Here is a 17012-nt window from a genome sequence, read left to right as displayed (position 1 = left end):
ACTGGTTCATGCACACTACTTTATAAAGATACTATCGTTGAATCTTAGTGGTGGCAGTAAAAAAGTCTGTGAGGAGAGTGACAGCATTCTCAAGCAGCAAGTGCCGATGAACAGAATGAAGAGCTTATTTACTTGTTCAATAGCTAAACTCCAACCGTGATTGTCTATCTGATGCTGTGTAGAAATATTGCGGGGCCTTATAATTACTCACTCACCATAGAGCATGAACTTGGTGTGCTTGTTATTGCCCTATAACCAGTTCCCAGCTTCTCTCTTTTAATTGGTGATACAACTCGGGGGGTTAAGGAGGAGGAATCTTTGACTCTCCCTGCAGTTTTATGCTCATTCTCCTGGGCCCTTGGACTGCTACCACTATGTGAATCTACAGTTGGAGTAGTACATTTGGAGTAGTCGTATAACTTTCTAGTCACAAAAAGAATTGTAGAGTTGGAAAAAGGGCAGGAATGGGCAGTATCTTTTCAAGACTGTAAGGTTGAAATAGGAAATTGGTAAATGGCTTGGGTGCGCAGAAGCAAAAAATGAGGATTTTGTTCAGTTTGGTTATCTCTCTTCACACATTTCTTCATAAACATGACAAGGAGTTTAAGATTTAAAATGCAGTATGGGAGACTGTGAAACTGACAGATTTATCCTTCCTTAATCAGGAAGAAAGATTTAGGAAGCAGTCCAGTATCACTCGTAATTGTTGCTTTCAGGTCAAAATTGCCCAAGAGTTAAGCTATTGCTAAAGAGCCAGGAAAACGGAAACACACTCTGGCTATGATCCCTGAGCATTCCTCTGCAGAGGATGGAAGGATGGATGGATGGATGGACAGACACACACTTATTCTATTATGCTTCACATAGAACAGCCAAAATTTTATCATATTTAATGGCATAAATAAGTATTTGGTGCAGGAAAGATATGTCCACAAGGTAATAGAAAATAATAAATGATGAAATCAGAGAAAAAGAACCCTTCACATACTCTGCAACAAGTTTTTACAAATAGTGTAATGTTCTAAAGTTATTTTCTTCCCCAATATTCACAACAAAAGTTTTTGTTTGTTTGCATAAATTAAATTTTGCTCATCAATAATAAACAACCAAACAATTTCTGTATATATATGCATGTCAAAATTACCTGGCTACTCAAGAAAACATGTTCAGGCTTAGCTTTTCCTGTAATTTGGTATTCTTTCAAACAAATTGTATAAATGGGAAAGATCCATTTACAGATCTCTTAACCAAAAAATCCAAAATCAGCTTTCGTGAGAAATACTGAAGAATATCTTTAGATACAAAGGATTATATCTTCCCCCACCACCACATTTTAATGCACATATACTGCTTAATATCCTCCTATTGTAGTAGTGAAATAAAAATTGGGGAGGATCCCCAATTCAAGCTAAATATTCCGAATGAAAGGCATAGAAACTTTTTCCCTGAGGGCACAAATCCATCTTTACTTGGTTCTTTACTTCCCTTGGAACTTTTCTGTGTAAACTATATAATATTTTTTTAAGTATACTGGCTCAAACCAAGATTGCTACAGGTCTTGTTAAGCATATATCCAAAACTATTCATTATGTAATAACAATAGCTTCAACTGTAAAGCATACCCACATCTTCAATAATACATAAAATGGTTTGCATATAATAGGCCACTTAACTTTTTGGAGAAGAGACTAATTAATTAAAGAAAAGATAAATAAATTCTGCCCACAATGTGTTTCCATTCACCCCTATAAAAGTTTAGGGTAATGTAAAACTGAAAGCATTCCCTAGGTGCACAGAAGATGTTCATAACCTGACATCTGAAGCAATCTGCTTAAATCTGATTTTACTTAAGAACTATATGGAAGTTGTTCATGAAGCTAACAAGTAAAAATCAAGATTAAAGGCTTTATAAAAGTTAGATATGCAATTAGTTATAAACCTGGCAGTATTTTAGATACAGGAATATTTTTTCAAACTCTGGTGGTGGAATGATAAAAGTATTAAGAAACTCTTTAAATCTTTGGAGATCCAGTAGGACATTTGCATTTTGCATATAACTCATTTACTTCCAGCAAGCCCTGGTTAATTTATAATATCTGGTTATTTTGCAGCAAGCAAGGATGGTGGATAAAATATATGAATTTGCTTTTCTCTGCAAATCTAATGATATGTATAAAATAGAACTTTAAAAAGTGACCATCCTTTTTGGGATAAAAAGATCAGTTATTTGGTTTCTTAATAGTAATTAAGCATGAATTAAATTACATTTTTAATTAAACACATCTTTATCCATGTATATGCGCCTATCATGTACCATTCCATATTCATGCTATTGATGGCTTCTATCATCTAACAAAACTTAAGCATAAGCTAGATTCAAACCTTCGCTGGAGTTCTGTACAATGGAAAGAAGATTTTCCCTGCTAAATCTCTCTGTACAGTATTTACAAATTTCTCATTAAGATTACCAAAAAAAAAATCACCCAAAAGAAAACAGAAAAATTATGAAGAGAAGAAATGCTCCGTAGGTGGTGTGATGCCTTGTTCAGATGCTGATCTCCCCAGCACATGGAACTGGCTAGCCAGGGTTGTTTTTCTTCCTCTTGCTCGGGCTGTGAGAAGGGTCGTGTTTCACTTCTTGATATTGCACCTGTTTAAACATCAAGTTCAGAGAGCAATTTCAACTCAATAAACCAAAGCATTTTTAAAAAGTACAACTATACAATGGGATAAGAAATATTTGTGGAAGAAAGTAATATTGTCCAGACAAACTGCAATATGGGCACTGTTCTTAAAATGCAAACCATGGCAAATTACTAGGTCAAGGGGAAGGAGGAAAACAACAACAACACAAAGAGTATGTTGGAAAGGAGACTGTGGCAATAAACATTTCTGTAAAACCTTCTCCCACCCCACTTCCCATAAGGAATTACCCAATAACAACTTTTTAAAAAGCCAGAAATTCTTTAAAATGACATTTTTAAAGTTGTATACTCCTTCTTAGGACTATTGTTCATAGCTCTATTACAAAGGTGACTACCTACTGATATTACAATTATTTGCACAATTACAACTATACAACCCAGAAACAAATAGGCACTAGGTCAGTAGAAATATTCTTAGCAAAATATTGTTTGAGGAATTTGCAGCAGCTTTCAGCTAATGTAAATGCCGCCATTATCTGAGGACCTTTTAAAACACAAATGGTTACCATCACAGCAGTCTTGCATGACCTGCTTCATATTACAATGTGCTAAGTGAAATAATTTGTTCTTTTACAGTGGTGTTCTCTGCTTTCATCAACTTATATCCCTGAAGCTGTTGCTTCAAAGCACACAAACAAGTCTTGCTGTAATATAACTTACACTGGTACTCTATTAACTCACAATTTAACTTGAAAATTAACCCTCTACAAATAATACATCTTCAAGTTTAACATCATATATATATACAGACCACTTGCACATCTGAAGGGACTCTGGAAAGAAAATCAAGTAGTTCGTTGTTATCAACTGCATATGGACTTCGGAGCTTCTTTGTAAATTTGTTGATACCTGGACAAAGCAACAATTCATGTTGATCAGTACTGATGTGTTAATGTTATTGTAAAATTATTTGAACAGGCATGCTGGATTAGCTGTACATCCATTCTTGATTAGCGCTTCATACTTTTTTCCTTGGAATTCAGGAATTCCTGATTTTAATAAAACTTTACCTAGCAGAAACCCTCTAATGAGTAGTGCCAAATTGGGATTTTTAATGCCAAAATGATAACCACCAATACAGACTCAATGATTTCAATTGCATGAATGCCAATATACCACTATGTCCATTAATTTTTTTCAATACTGGCTCAACATCTGTATTCATTAAAAGTGTATGTTAAGAAAGCTTGCATGAGGAAGAAGAAGAGCAGCAATTTTATTGGTGTAAACCTCCATCTGGTTTACATTCAGATCATCATTGTGGATCTATAGAGAGAGGACATTCTCCATGTTGGCAACAGCCACCATCAGAAGTACACTAGGTATAATGCATCTCATAAGTTTAAAGCAATGTGTTCTATGTTCTACAGACAGTTCTGAAGGGTGGAAAAAGGCTCTACTTACCCCAGACAAGGACAATATATCTCAGTGGAATGAAATACAGGATGACTGTGAAAACACAGAGGGCAACAATGGCCAGCCAGCTTAAGAATGGAATAGTCCAGTTGAATGTACTGAATGAAAAATTAACAGATCAGAAATATAATAGCTTTGCAGAACAAAATTAATTTAAAAAAAACAAGCACCAGATAGGTAGAATATCGATCTTTAAATGGAACAAGATTAATTTTTAGTGAAAGAACCAAAATGTTTATGAGTACACATGAATATAGGATATGGTATGTGTGGGTGCTTTGGACCCAATCCCTAAAAAACAATTTGGGAGCTAAAACTTGCTCTACACACCTTGAGAGCACAATATTTACACTTCGTAGCAACTGTTCTTCATGCAATTTTTTCTAAAACTTTCTCTGAATTTTCTCAATACTGTGCCTCTTGGCTTTAAAGGGAAGTACACAAATCCTTCCCATAGTATCTGCTCAGCTGATTTAATCTGGCAGGGTTGGCGTGCCCCGAGTTCTTTTGATTAAATAATGTCATTTCTTGGATCCTGGAAGTGCACCCTCTCTGTCATAGTGCCTATCCTCTGGAATGAGTTTCCCTTTGAGATCTGGATGGACCCCTCTACCATGTTTCAAAAGGGCTTGAAGACCTGGCAAGGGTGAATGAAGACCCCTTGGATTCTTTTTTCTGTTCCAGTCCAGTTTTGTCATCTTTATTCCTTATTTTTGTTTCTGATTGTATCTTTTTAAAATGGTTTTATTTGTGAGCTGCTCAGAGTCACTGGGAGTCGGGTGGCATACCAATTTAATAATAAAAGAATAAAGATAAATAAATAAAATAAAATAAAAATAAAGATGAAGCCTAAATAATCTCCCTGAGGTTATCCAAAAAAGTTGGCATTTTCTTATGATGCCAACTATCACCCAAAGCAATCTGGTTATCTGTGTAGGCTCTTAATCAAGAAGGGAATTATGCCTCTCTACTATAACGCAGGTTTATTTTTTCTTCTGCTTCTGTTCTATATTAGATAGAGTATTCTATCATCAAAGCAATAGAACTTTAATGGCAAAATAAGAATTATGTGATTTTTATAGTAACACTTTTGTCCTTTGTCCAAATTATGTAACATTTTGTAACTTGAATGGGGATACACATATATGAACATAATCTGTGAGCCACCAAGCATCCATTTGTCAACACTTACTTCTTAATCCTTTCTCCAAAAGAAGCCACTTCTTCAAGGATGTTCTGAACACTGATACACACTTCCTGAATGGCATAGAGTTTATTCATAAATCCTTTCTTTTCACTGTCCTAAGGATTATGAGAAAGAGGATCAATCAACAATTATTGGTAAATTTATTACAGTAAAACATGGAAGACCCAACTAAAACAGCGTATTTTGAAAATGCACACATTAAGAAATTTGTTAGTTTCCTGTGCTTCGAACTATGCATCAAGGACAAATGAGTACATAAATGACTATCTTAAACTGTCATTATTATTTCTAAGAAATATGTTCCAATAATTCAGCAACATAGTGCATTATTATTACATATTAGGTATATCAATTTCACATTCTATGTACTGATCCAGATAGTATCAGGATATTCTGACTGGGAACTTAAACTTGGAGAATATGCAACAATGGCAAAATTGACAGTATGTATTCACAACAGAAGTTTAATGAAATTTAAGCAAAAATGGTTCCCATACATACAATAAATTACTCAACATGGCAAATATAAACACAGTTTGGCTTCTAGTGGGGCCTAAATGTTTATAAGCACAGCAAATTAGTAGCAGCACAAAGAGTGAAGTTAGAAACTAAATAGCTTCCCTTCCTTTTTTTCTTTTCCTTTTCTGCTGATGTTTATTTTATTTTTTTTCTTTTTAACATGCATAAACAATAATAAGTAGCAACACAGTAGAGACCTTAGTATTAAGTATTCTGCTTAAGACAGAAACATTTATTTACGACAAATATTTTGATGTAATTTGTAGTTGTTTATTAATGGCATATTTAGCTTTGGATGTAAATTTAATCAACCTTATGCTTATTAATATTCACATTTCAAATCACAGTTAACACTTATATAAACATTTTCTTTTTCTCTATCTTTAAAGGTTTAAATTATCTAAACATTAGAGTGTTAATAATCTCTAGTCAATACTGTATTAACTACTACTGTATCAGAATAATATAACATATCACATCCTATAATAAAATCAAATTTAAAAAGAGGGAAAAACTGTTAGTTTCCTGTACTTTGAACAATGCTCCTAGGACAAATGAATAATAAGTGACTACCTTAATCTGTCACTATTATTTGTAAGAAATATATTCCAATAATTCAGCAATTTGGTGTATTGTTATTTGAAAATAAGTATATCAATTTTACATCCTATATACTGATCCAGATACTATAAGGATATTACTAGCTCACATTTCTGGGATACATTTTCTATTTTGACAGGAATATGTCTATTTTAAGATAAAAACTTTTTTGGAAAAGCAAGGAGTGGTAAATCAGACACAAACTAGCTTCTGAAGGCAAATGTCTGATTTGTTCCTTTACTGAAGGCCTTTATGATGGTTTGGAAAGCGTTTTGCCCACTGCATTAGAGAAAAGTGGCATTATTAATTACATAAATAGGAATTTATATTTATAAGATTATTTATTTATCAGATTTGTCACCGCCCGTCTCCTCCTACCAGAGGGACTGTGGGCAGTTTACAACAAAATAATAAAACAATAAATATATAATACAATTACAATATCTAAAAACACCATTACAGATAAACAATAAATTACAGATAAAAATAAAATCCAAATGGTAGGTGATCTAACTCAGTCCTTGTATGTGATGAGTGCTCTAGGGCACTAGCCATCCCCAAACATGATGACTCCCTCCTGGCCCCAAGCCAGGTGGCAGAGCCAGGTCTTCAAATTCTTCTGGAAGGCCAGGAGTGATGGGGATAAGATGTTCCAGAGGGTGGGAGCTCCTGCAGAGTAGGGCCACCTCCTGGACCCTGCCAGACGGAATTCTCTTACCGATGGGGTCCGCAACATGCCTTCTTTGCATGATCGGGTGGGACTGGTTGATACAATGGGGAAGAGGTGGTCCCTCAGGTAGCCTGGCCCCATGCCATGTAGGCATTTAAAGGTGATAACCAACACCTTGAATTGGACCTGGAAGCAGACTGGTATGCAATGCAGCTCACTCAGTAAAGGTGTTATATGTGCCCTTCTAGGGGCACCAAAATTAGCCCGCACGCCTGCATTCTGGACCAGCTGTAGCTTCCAGACAGTCTCCAAGGGTAGCCCCATGTAGACCACGTTGCAATAGTCTATATGGGAGATAACAAGGGCATGAGTGACCATTCAAAGGGCTTCCCGATCCAGGAAAGGGCGTAACTGGTGCACAACACAAAAATTAAATTAAGATTAGTGTTAATTTAACATTATAACAGTTATACAACATTAGAACTACAATAGCCTGATGCAGACAACAAACAAAACTTTTTTGGTCCTAATTATGGTCTGCTGTGATGCCCATTGCAAAGGAGCTTAGAAGGTAGCAACTGTAAAAATAACCAGATCTCTTTACAGGACCAGGAGTGTTAAAGATTTGTCCATCTGAGGCTACTTTATTCAGAAGTTGCATCATGTGAATCCTGGTGTAAAAAAACTGCTGTCCTAAGGTAACGGAGTTGCTGCTGAAAGGGTGACTCCAAAGTGGCTTGCTCTTTTGGGAGCCCTTTTCTTTCTGTCTTCATGTGAGGGCACTGGGACAGAGAGGGACTCTAAGAGGGAGAAGTTGACATAATTGCTCCTGTGGGCCCTCTTCCTTCCAAATAGCTACTTGGTTTACCAGCAAGCTGAGAGCAGTAAAGTTGAATGGTAGATAACTGGAGTACAGGTGGTAGAATTCTTGGGATTAGTTGGATCAAACATGGAAATGGAGCCTTTTGAAAGGTTCATCTGTAATCTGACTCTGTGGTAGTAGATGTAGCAAAGAGCAAAAATCCTACTCTTCTTTTTCTCCATTGTGCCTATACAAATACATTAGTATTGTTTTTCCATTGTTGTTGTTTATTCGTTTAGTCGCTTCCGACTCTTCGTGACTTCATGGACCAGCCCACGCCAGAGCTTCCTGTCGGTCGTCAACACCCCCAGCTCCCCCAGGGATGAGTCCGTCACCTCTAGAATATCATCCATCCACCTTGCCCTTGGTCGGCCCCTCTTCCTTTTGCCTTCCACTCTCCCTAGCATCAGCACCTTCTCCAGGCTGTCCTGTCTTCTCATTATGTGGCCAAAGTATTTCAGTTTTGCCTTTAATATTCCCTCAAGTGAGCAGTCTGGCTTTATTTCCTGGAGGATGGACTGGTTTGATCTTCTGGCAGTCCAAGGCACTCTCAGAATTTTCCTCCAACACCACAGTTCAAAAGCATCGATCTTCCTTCTCTCAGCCTTCCTTATGGTCCAGCTCTCACAGCCATATGTTACTACGGGGAACACCATTGCTTTAACTATGCGGACCTTTGCTGTCAGTGTGATGTTTCTGCTCTTAACTATTTTATCGAGATTTGTCATTACTCTTCTCCCAAGGATTAAGCGTCTTCTGATTTCCTGACTGCAGTCAGCATCTGCAGTAATCTTCGCACCTAGAAATACAAAGTCTTTCACTGCTTCTACATTTTCTCCCTCTATTTGCCAGTTATCAATCAAGCTGGTTGCCATAATCTTGGATTTTTTCAGGTTTAGCGGCAAGCCAGCTTTTGCACTTTCTTCTTTCACCTTCATCATAAGGCTCCTCAGTTCCTCTTTGCTTTCAGCCATCAAAGTGGTATCATCTGCATATCTGAGATTGTTAATGTTTCTTCCAGCGATTTTAACTCCAGCCTTCGATTCCTCAAGCCCAGCTTGTTGCATGATGTGTTCTGCGTACAAGTTGAATAGGTAGGGTGAGAAGATACAGCCCTGCCGTACTCCTTTCCCAATCTTAAACCAGTCCGTTGTTCTGTGGTCTGTTCTTACCGTTGCTACTTGGTCGTTATACAGATTCTTCAGGAGGCAGACAAGATGACTTGGTATCCCCATACCACTAAGAACTTGACACAATTTGTTATGGTCCACACAGTCAAAGGCTTTAGAATAGTCAATAAAACAGAAATAGATGTTTTTCTGAAACTCCCTGGCTTTTTCCATTATCCATCGGATATTGGCAATTTGGTCCCTAGTTCCTCTGCCTTTTCTAAACCCAGCTTGTACATCTGGCAATTCTCGCTCCATGAATTGCTGAAGTCTACCTTGCAGGATCTTGAGCATTGCCTTACTGGCATGTGAAATGAGTGCCACTGTTCGATAGTTTGAACATTCTGTTTTTCCATACCGTGAAGGATATCCTCCATAACTATGGGAGACAACTAATGTCTCCTTCAGTGAAGTACTGTACATGTTCCGCTTGCTCAAAGGAACTAGTTGTTCAATATTTATTGAAAAAATCCCCCCCCAGGCTCAGAAGGTCTTTGTAATTATGGACTGACTTCAAATATTCCATTCTTGGGGAAGGTAACTGAGAATGTGCTGTCTTTGCAGGTCTAGATGCTTCTAGAGAGTAAGATGACTTTGATGGAGATCTAGGAACTGTTGCCAAGGTAAAAGGGACTGAAGCAAGAACAAGATAACGTTTGGAAGCAGCTCAGGTTGTTATTTTAGCCAATCTGAATACAAGTAGTTTTAGCCTTCCTGTGGAGTTGATTTCCTGGTCTGGTCTACCTAGTGGGGCTGACAATGCATCAGGATGAACTGATTACTTGGACCATTTCATATGGGCTTTTGTATGAGATATGGTACTGAAACTGCTTTGGTCACCATAATGGATGACCTATACTAGGCATGGGGGTTGGGATATATGGCAGAGCCTGTGAGATGGTTGTGCTGATGGTTGTGGTGTTTTTTACCTTGGGTACTGATCTGTATTTATTGTAATATTGTGATGCTGTTGGGATATAGTTTTTAAATTGTTAACCACCCAATCCAGAGTCATGTTGTTGAAATGGGCACCCATATAAATTGAAATAAATACATAAATTAATAAACCAGAAACAAGACAGGGAACTGCAGCCTTACTAGTTCTCCTAGATCTCCTGGCAACTTTTCCAATGCTTCTAGTCCCTTCTGTCAGGGTTCATTCAGTAGGTGAAGCTCGGGAACTATTGTTCAACGCTGAAATTACTGATTTAACAGAGTTCCATCTTGTCCTCTATGCTAATTAACATCAGCATGAAACAATTGAGTGAGGTCTTTGGAGCTTGAAAAGGGTTGCTATCAATATACTAATAACATCAAGCTCCATTGCTGTCCACCATCTAATTCCACAGAAGCACTCAGCACTCAACGTTTTTTTAGGTTTCCTTGCAGGTCTGAAAAAAGGTGCTGTTCTATCAAATCTAATAATTAGGGCAAGGATTTCTATGACCTAAATATGTTAGAAATATGCAAGCATTTAAGACCTTAAAACCATTTAAATATGACCAATTAAAGCAAAAATATGACTTTTAAAGCAAAAATATGACTTTACAATTTTTCTGAAATTAGCACCCAATTTTTAAAAATCTGTGCTTACACACACACACTAAAAGGTTTATTCTTCTTCACTTCCAGTGCAGAAGTGCTAGTACTGAAGGAATCAAATGAACATTTTGAGAGTAAAATGGATTAGTTTTCATTAACAGAACTGCATTGGATGACCACATGCATCTTGAGGTTATCAAACTCAAAAGTCCTTCTGTTGTCCACCAGTATGTTCTTGTATCTGGAGAAACTGTGTTCAACATCACAAAAGGTTATAGGAACACATTTGAAAAAAGCAAACTCGTCTGGAGAAAATTCTAGTTTGAAGTCTTCAAATTTTGCTGCAAGTCCATTTAGAAGGTTACTTATTTTGCAAAGTGTTGAATAACCCAGATTAGATTGCATCACTCTTTGCAGTTTATCACTAATTTTTTCAGCCACTTTCCCCTTTGCTTGCTTTAAATCACTCTGTTTGTTTTACAATGTTCAATGCATCACTAAGTTCCACTCCAACAGTTTCAAGGGAGGTGATTGCTCTTGATAATCCACTAAAGTTTGATCCTATATATGCTAAGTGTCCAGCCAAGGTTTCAGAAAAGGAATCTTGCAAATTCTTTAACTATTCGCTGCAAGGAAGCATAATTTGTGAAATAATACATAGCCGCATCCAGCCAAGTCCCCCAACGTGTCACAACAGGTTGGGGAGGGAGACCCAAAGTAGGAGCAATTTCTTTGAACTTTTGTACTCGAAGTGGAGCTTTAATGAACTTTTTTTCCCATTCGAAATTATCTTATCTACATCAGGATAGTTGCTTCGAATCTCTTTGGCCACTCTGTGTAAACCATGTGCAAGGCATATGATATGGATCATTTTTGGATAAAGAAGTTTAAGTCCCTTGGCTGCTTTAGTCATGTATGGAGCAGCATCTGTTACAAAGAGAAGGATATTTCCCCTTTTTACACCATCCGGCCAGAGTAATTTCATAGAATTGTCAAAGAGCATAGCAATAGTGGAATTGTTTACTTTTTGTAGAGTTTCACATGTTAGAAGAAATACTTCACCAGGCTTGTCACATTTCAAGAGTGCCAATAATAACATTGGCTACATATCTTCCATTTACATCACTTGTTTCAGTGGGTTTCACTATTGAAACCCGTATCTTATTGTTGTCAACAGCAGATCTTATCTTTTCTAACACATCTTCATAGCAGGCAGAGATGTAATTTTTCCTTACAGTTGATTCATTTGGAATCGGGAGACTGGTATACTTCTCCAAAAAATGCCTGAGGCTACCACTACCTAATTTCCTTAAGAGAATATCTGAAGTAACCATCATTGTACAGAGATCCTCACAAAATTCTGACTGGGTATTCGAAGAACCTGCAGTTGAAGAAGCACCTCTCTCGAAAAGGAGACGTTGCCTATTCTCAGTGAAGGTAAACCTTGCTAAACAACTCTTGTGTTTCACGGTGTCACAATGTTGTTGAATATTAAAACACTTTTGGGCCGATACCTTAACTTCACACAATTTACAAAACAAAATACCATTGCTACTGAAAATCTGCTCCCCAAATTCTTGAACAAGACGCTGTAATTTCACACTTGCTGAACATCTACATTTAGGCATGTTGAAATCAGACTGCAGCTCTCACATGACTCCACCACCTCGAACACACACACACCTGAGTTGGGGAGCAAATGAGAAAAAGGGAAAAAGGCAAATTCTCACTCTCCTTTTCAGGCCTGGTTAGGGGAGAAGCCTCTGCCTGCTGCAGTCATTTTAAAAAAGGTTGCTCTCCCTCTCTTACACACACATATACACACACACACAGCCCTGAGTTGGGGAGCAAATAAGAAAAAACAGGCAAATTCTCACCTTTTTTTCAGGCCTGGTCAGGGGAGAAGCCTTTGTTCCCACCTCCCTCCCTCCCTCCCTCCCTCACGTGCACATGCGTGCACACAAACACACACACCTCCCTGAGTTGGGAAGTGAATAAGAAAAAAACAACAGGCAAATTCTCTCTTTGCTGGCTCAAACTTGCTGGCTTATCAGGAGGGTTGCCTATGACCAAAATATGGCCAAAATATGTTTGTTACAAAATTAAGCAGAAATATGACATAACACTTTTAAAAAGTCAAAATATGACTTTTCAGGCAAAATAAAAAGCATCTCATTCTTACCAGATTACTCTAAGACATGTTTTAACTTATTTATAAATTCAAATAAAGGTTCCAGAAAAAATATGACGTATCATACAAATCCTCGCCCTACTAATAATTAAAGTAGCATGTCTTTAATGTGACTATTAAAGCAGTGGCATCTTTTTTTCAGCCTTGCATGCTTTAAAGCAGCCTCTCAACTTTTTGACCCTGGAGGACTCTTAAAATATTTTTCAGGCCTCAGGGAACCTCTGCACATTCAGACTCAAATATAGGACAGAAGTTACAAAATTATTATATTCGTTTCATCTGTAGGCCTGTATATATGCATTAACAGTGTTCTTAAACTAAAAATAAAGAACGAAACTTACCTCTTTAATGTTAAATTGCCTGAATTTGAAATGATTTTTTAAATAAATCGTTATCTCCCAGGGAACCCCTAGTGACCTCTCGTGGAACTCTAGGGTTCCATGGAACCCTGGTTGAGAAACCCTGCTTCAAAGAGTAATAGAGAGGAGCTATGCATGTTCATGCATGAGATCTTAAGTACTTATTTTCAAACCACTTTCAAAGTGCACACAGCCCTACAAAACATATTAATAGGGAGTATATTATATATGAAATGACAAGGAGTATGAGAAATTATGTTTTATGCCAATATCTTTACTTCCTCTACCAATTTCTGTTGCTAAGTGATGCAGTCATAAAGTACAACTGCATTGCTTAGTGATGGCAATCCCTGCAGTCCCAGTTGCCATCATTAACCGAATCCCACAGTTGTTAGGCAAGGAAACTTCCTGCCAGCTTCCCACAATCAAGTCAGTGGGAAAGCTGGCAGGAAGCTACAAATCCCAGGTGGCTCACAAGCAGGCTGGCAGGCAGGCAAGTGACTACTACTGGGTGGGGGAGGGTATGGGCAGGTGTGCAAGGGTGCAGTGTGCTGCCGGGTGGGGGAGGGCATGAGGGGGTGCACAAGGATGTGGCAAGGCTTGGGGAGGGTGAGTGAGGGTACGAGGTGTGGAGAGGTTTGAGGAGGGCACACGAGAGAGGTGTGAAGAGGCTTGAGGAGGGTGCGCGGGGGAGTCATGGTGAGGGTCGGGGATGTGCACAAGTGGCTGGTGTGGCTTGAACACAGAGGGGCTGGGGGAGGGTATGTGGGTGGGGGAGACTTACCCCAGCAAACTTGCAACCTTCCCTGCTGGCTTCCCACTGACTTTCCGGGGAAGCCGACAGGGAAGGTTGCAAATGGTGATCACATGATTGTGGGGCGCTGCAATCGGTTGTAAGTGCAAGCTGGTTGCCAAGCACCCAGATCGCCGTCCCGTGACCGCAGGGGTACTGGTACGGCCAGAACTCCAAGGACTGATCATAACCATTTGTTTGGCACCGTTGTGAATTTGAACGGTCGCTGAATGAATGGTTGTAAGTCAAGGCCTACCTGTATTGTTCTTTAAGAAAGTAAGAGTTTAATAAAAAAAAATCCTTAATGAATCTTACAATATGGATAATAGACATACGATAACCTACTTAAATAATTGCTAAGATTTTGTCAGTGTTTATTTCAGAGGGGGAAAATATCATTCAGGCATGGTACATACAGTATGTGTGATTGTACAATAAAGGCAGACCTTTATATATTCAGGCTGCAAACATCTCAACAACCCCAAATTGTCTGCATTTTTTTACAGACTAGAATAGTAGAAGTCATAGGTATATATAGGATTTTATTTGAACTAGCTGTGTTGCTGTAACAGCATTCTTTCCAGTAAATAAGGATGACCACAAAACTATCATTCTGCTTAAGAATTACTAAGTAAACAAAACAATAATCCAGCCTCAAGTCACAACTGCTTTCTGTTCTTACTTATATGTCTTCAATTTAGATTCCTAGATCTATGCATATCTTGATTCATCATCAGTTTTTGTATGGAAAGAATGCTATCAGAATAACAAAACACATTCCCCTTCTTTATATCTCTAGAGCACAAGAGATTTTCTGTGGAAGATCCTGAAGCTATTTTTCTTTACAAATATTTTAACAAGATCAACTTGTACCTTCTTGAATACACATCTGTTCTACATTTTCTCTTTTAATGGAAAGGGCCACTATTCTGCTCAGTCCCATTGCATTCTCATCTTTGGAGCTTAAAGAAAATTTGTTGACATATTCGAAAGGAGGCATAGACAAAACAGCATTGGAAAAAGGAGGCAGACAGAGGAATAAGGGTTCAGCTTTGCCTAAACTAATTCCACATGCCCCATGAAACATTAGCTGTTTTTTATTTCCTGTTCTAAAGATTTGCAGAGAAAATATTCCAGGCTAGTGAAAAGCTGTACTTTTTCCCAGCAAGGTGCTGTGTTAGCAAAGAGAACACATGAGCCAGTCTCAGCAAACTGAAAGTCCTTAATAATCCATTTTCAGGTACTGTTGGTATTTCCTCTCAAAACAAAGATGGGCTATAACTGGAATCAATTTTGTAATCCATATGGCTACAATTGCCAACTTTCTAAGTGCAAACAATAGTTTTATAACTATTCAATTTCAATTGTATATTTGTCTGTAGTTAGTTTAGCAAAAGGAAGATATTCTGAGAAGGAAAGAGAGGAATAAAGTATTGGAATTGTCAAATTAATCTTATTCCTTGTCTAGAGTTCATAGAGATAAAAAAAATCAGGGGTGGTGGTCAATGGGTATAGATTTATTTCTTGAGCTTTTAAAAATACATAGCAAAATAAAATATAAACATCTTGACTGATTCATCAGGTAACCCATACTATCCAAATACAGGTAGTTCTCGCTTAACAATACTAATTGGGACCAGAATTTCTGTTGCTAGACAATGTGGTTGTTAGGCAAAACGTCAGGTGACCACACCACTTAGCAACAGCAGTTTTAGTTGTCCTAGGGCCAGTCATTAGGTCATTAGGCCAGGATCTCATGTTTCTTCTGCCCTGCCTCACTCACCTCCACTTCAGTTCCCCCCACTGGCCTATCTCCCCCAATCTCTGCCCTTTTGGCTGCCCTGCTCTCCGCTGCCCCTGCCACCCTCCACTCTGCCCTGCACCCCTGCCCCTTTGCACTCTGCCACCCCTGCTGCCCCCCAGCTGACCCTCACCATCTTCTTCCCCCCACTGCCAATGAGGTGCACCTGGCCTGACCTTTGCGAGACCAGCAGCTGCCTTGTGAAGGGCCCAGGTGTGACTCATCAGCAAGGGGAGGAAGAAGACAGCAAAGGTCAGCTAGGGGATGGCAGGGGCAGCACAGTGCAGGGTGGCAAGGGTGCAGGGTGGAGTGGAGGAAGCAGGGGTGCAGGGCAGAGTAGTGGGTAGCAGAGGGCAGGGCAGCCAAAAGGGCAGAGATGGGGGGGAGACAGACGGGTGGGGTAAGATGAAGCGCATGCTGCAGTTGTAGAAGTGGGTGGGCTGCCAAGCACCTGAATTTTGATCATGTGACAGTGGGGGTGCTGCAATAGGCGTAACTTGGAGGACCAGCTGTAATTACCATGTGTTCAGCAACGTAACTTCAAACAGCCGCTAAACGAATGGTCATTAAGCGAGGATTACCTGCAATTACACACAGAGCAAGCTTTTAGTTTGATGTTTTGTAAAGGTTCTGAAAACATTTCACAGGTTTTTTGTTTCAACAACCTGAAAAATAGTCAGATCCTAAGCTGAAACTAGTAGATTAGGTTGGCCTTGTCAGAGTCAGATTTAAGTAACTACATTTTAAACAAATAAAAATTTAATACAAGTAGGGGTTTTCTTTGCAAAAATTCTATAATTAATAACAATTCTAAATTCCTAAGAATCCCAAATTATTTCTAATAAAATTTACTCTTTAAGGCAAAAATAGAGGAATGATTTTAACATATCCAATTGCCACAAAAATGTACTTACAAGGTATAAAAGTACATGCTAATAATAACTTAAGTTAATAGAATGCCTATAGCTTTTCTCCCCTTGTATTTTATCAGAGTAGGGCAACACTTGCTGGCAACTTAAATCATTAGTAGAAAATGAAACTCCAAATTTCATGGAAACACTGCAGGGCCTTTTGAATTTTACACCTTTATAATATGGATTATTACTGCATGCTTTTCATCAGAACTGTATGAAACATGTAGGAAACTTAGTCCATTATGAAGAGATGAAACACGCCAA

General features: G+C 38.4%; 1 protein-coding gene across 1 annotated transcript in view; it reads right to left on the bottom strand.

Annotated features, from left to right (window-relative positions):
- Positions 1-1821: 1821 nt before the first annotated feature.
- The window catches only part of MCTP1 (multiple C2 and transmembrane domain containing 1), a 194537-nt gene continuing 179346 nt past the window's right edge, over positions 1822-17012 (bottom strand). Inside the window, exons 20-23 of the mRNA XM_063295414.1 lie at positions 5314-5423; positions 4110-4219; positions 3457-3554; positions 1822-2650 (exon numbers count right to left, since the gene is read on the bottom strand). Of these exons, the coding sequence (XP_063151484.1) occupies positions 2579-2650; positions 3457-3554; positions 4110-4219; positions 5314-5423 (390 nt within the window). The 3' untranslated portion in view covers positions 1822-2578. The remainder of the gene's footprint in view (positions 2651-3456; positions 3555-4109; positions 4220-5313; positions 5424-17012) is intronic.

This window comes from Candoia aspera, chromosome 2, assembly GCF_035149785.1.
Source record: "Candoia aspera isolate rCanAsp1 chromosome 2, rCanAsp1.hap2, whole genome shotgun sequence".
Lineage (NCBI taxonomy): Eukaryota > Metazoa > Chordata > Lepidosauria > Squamata > Boidae > Candoia > Candoia aspera.
Note: the sequence above shows the minus strand (reverse complement) of the source record. Positions and strands in the feature narration are given on the sequence as shown.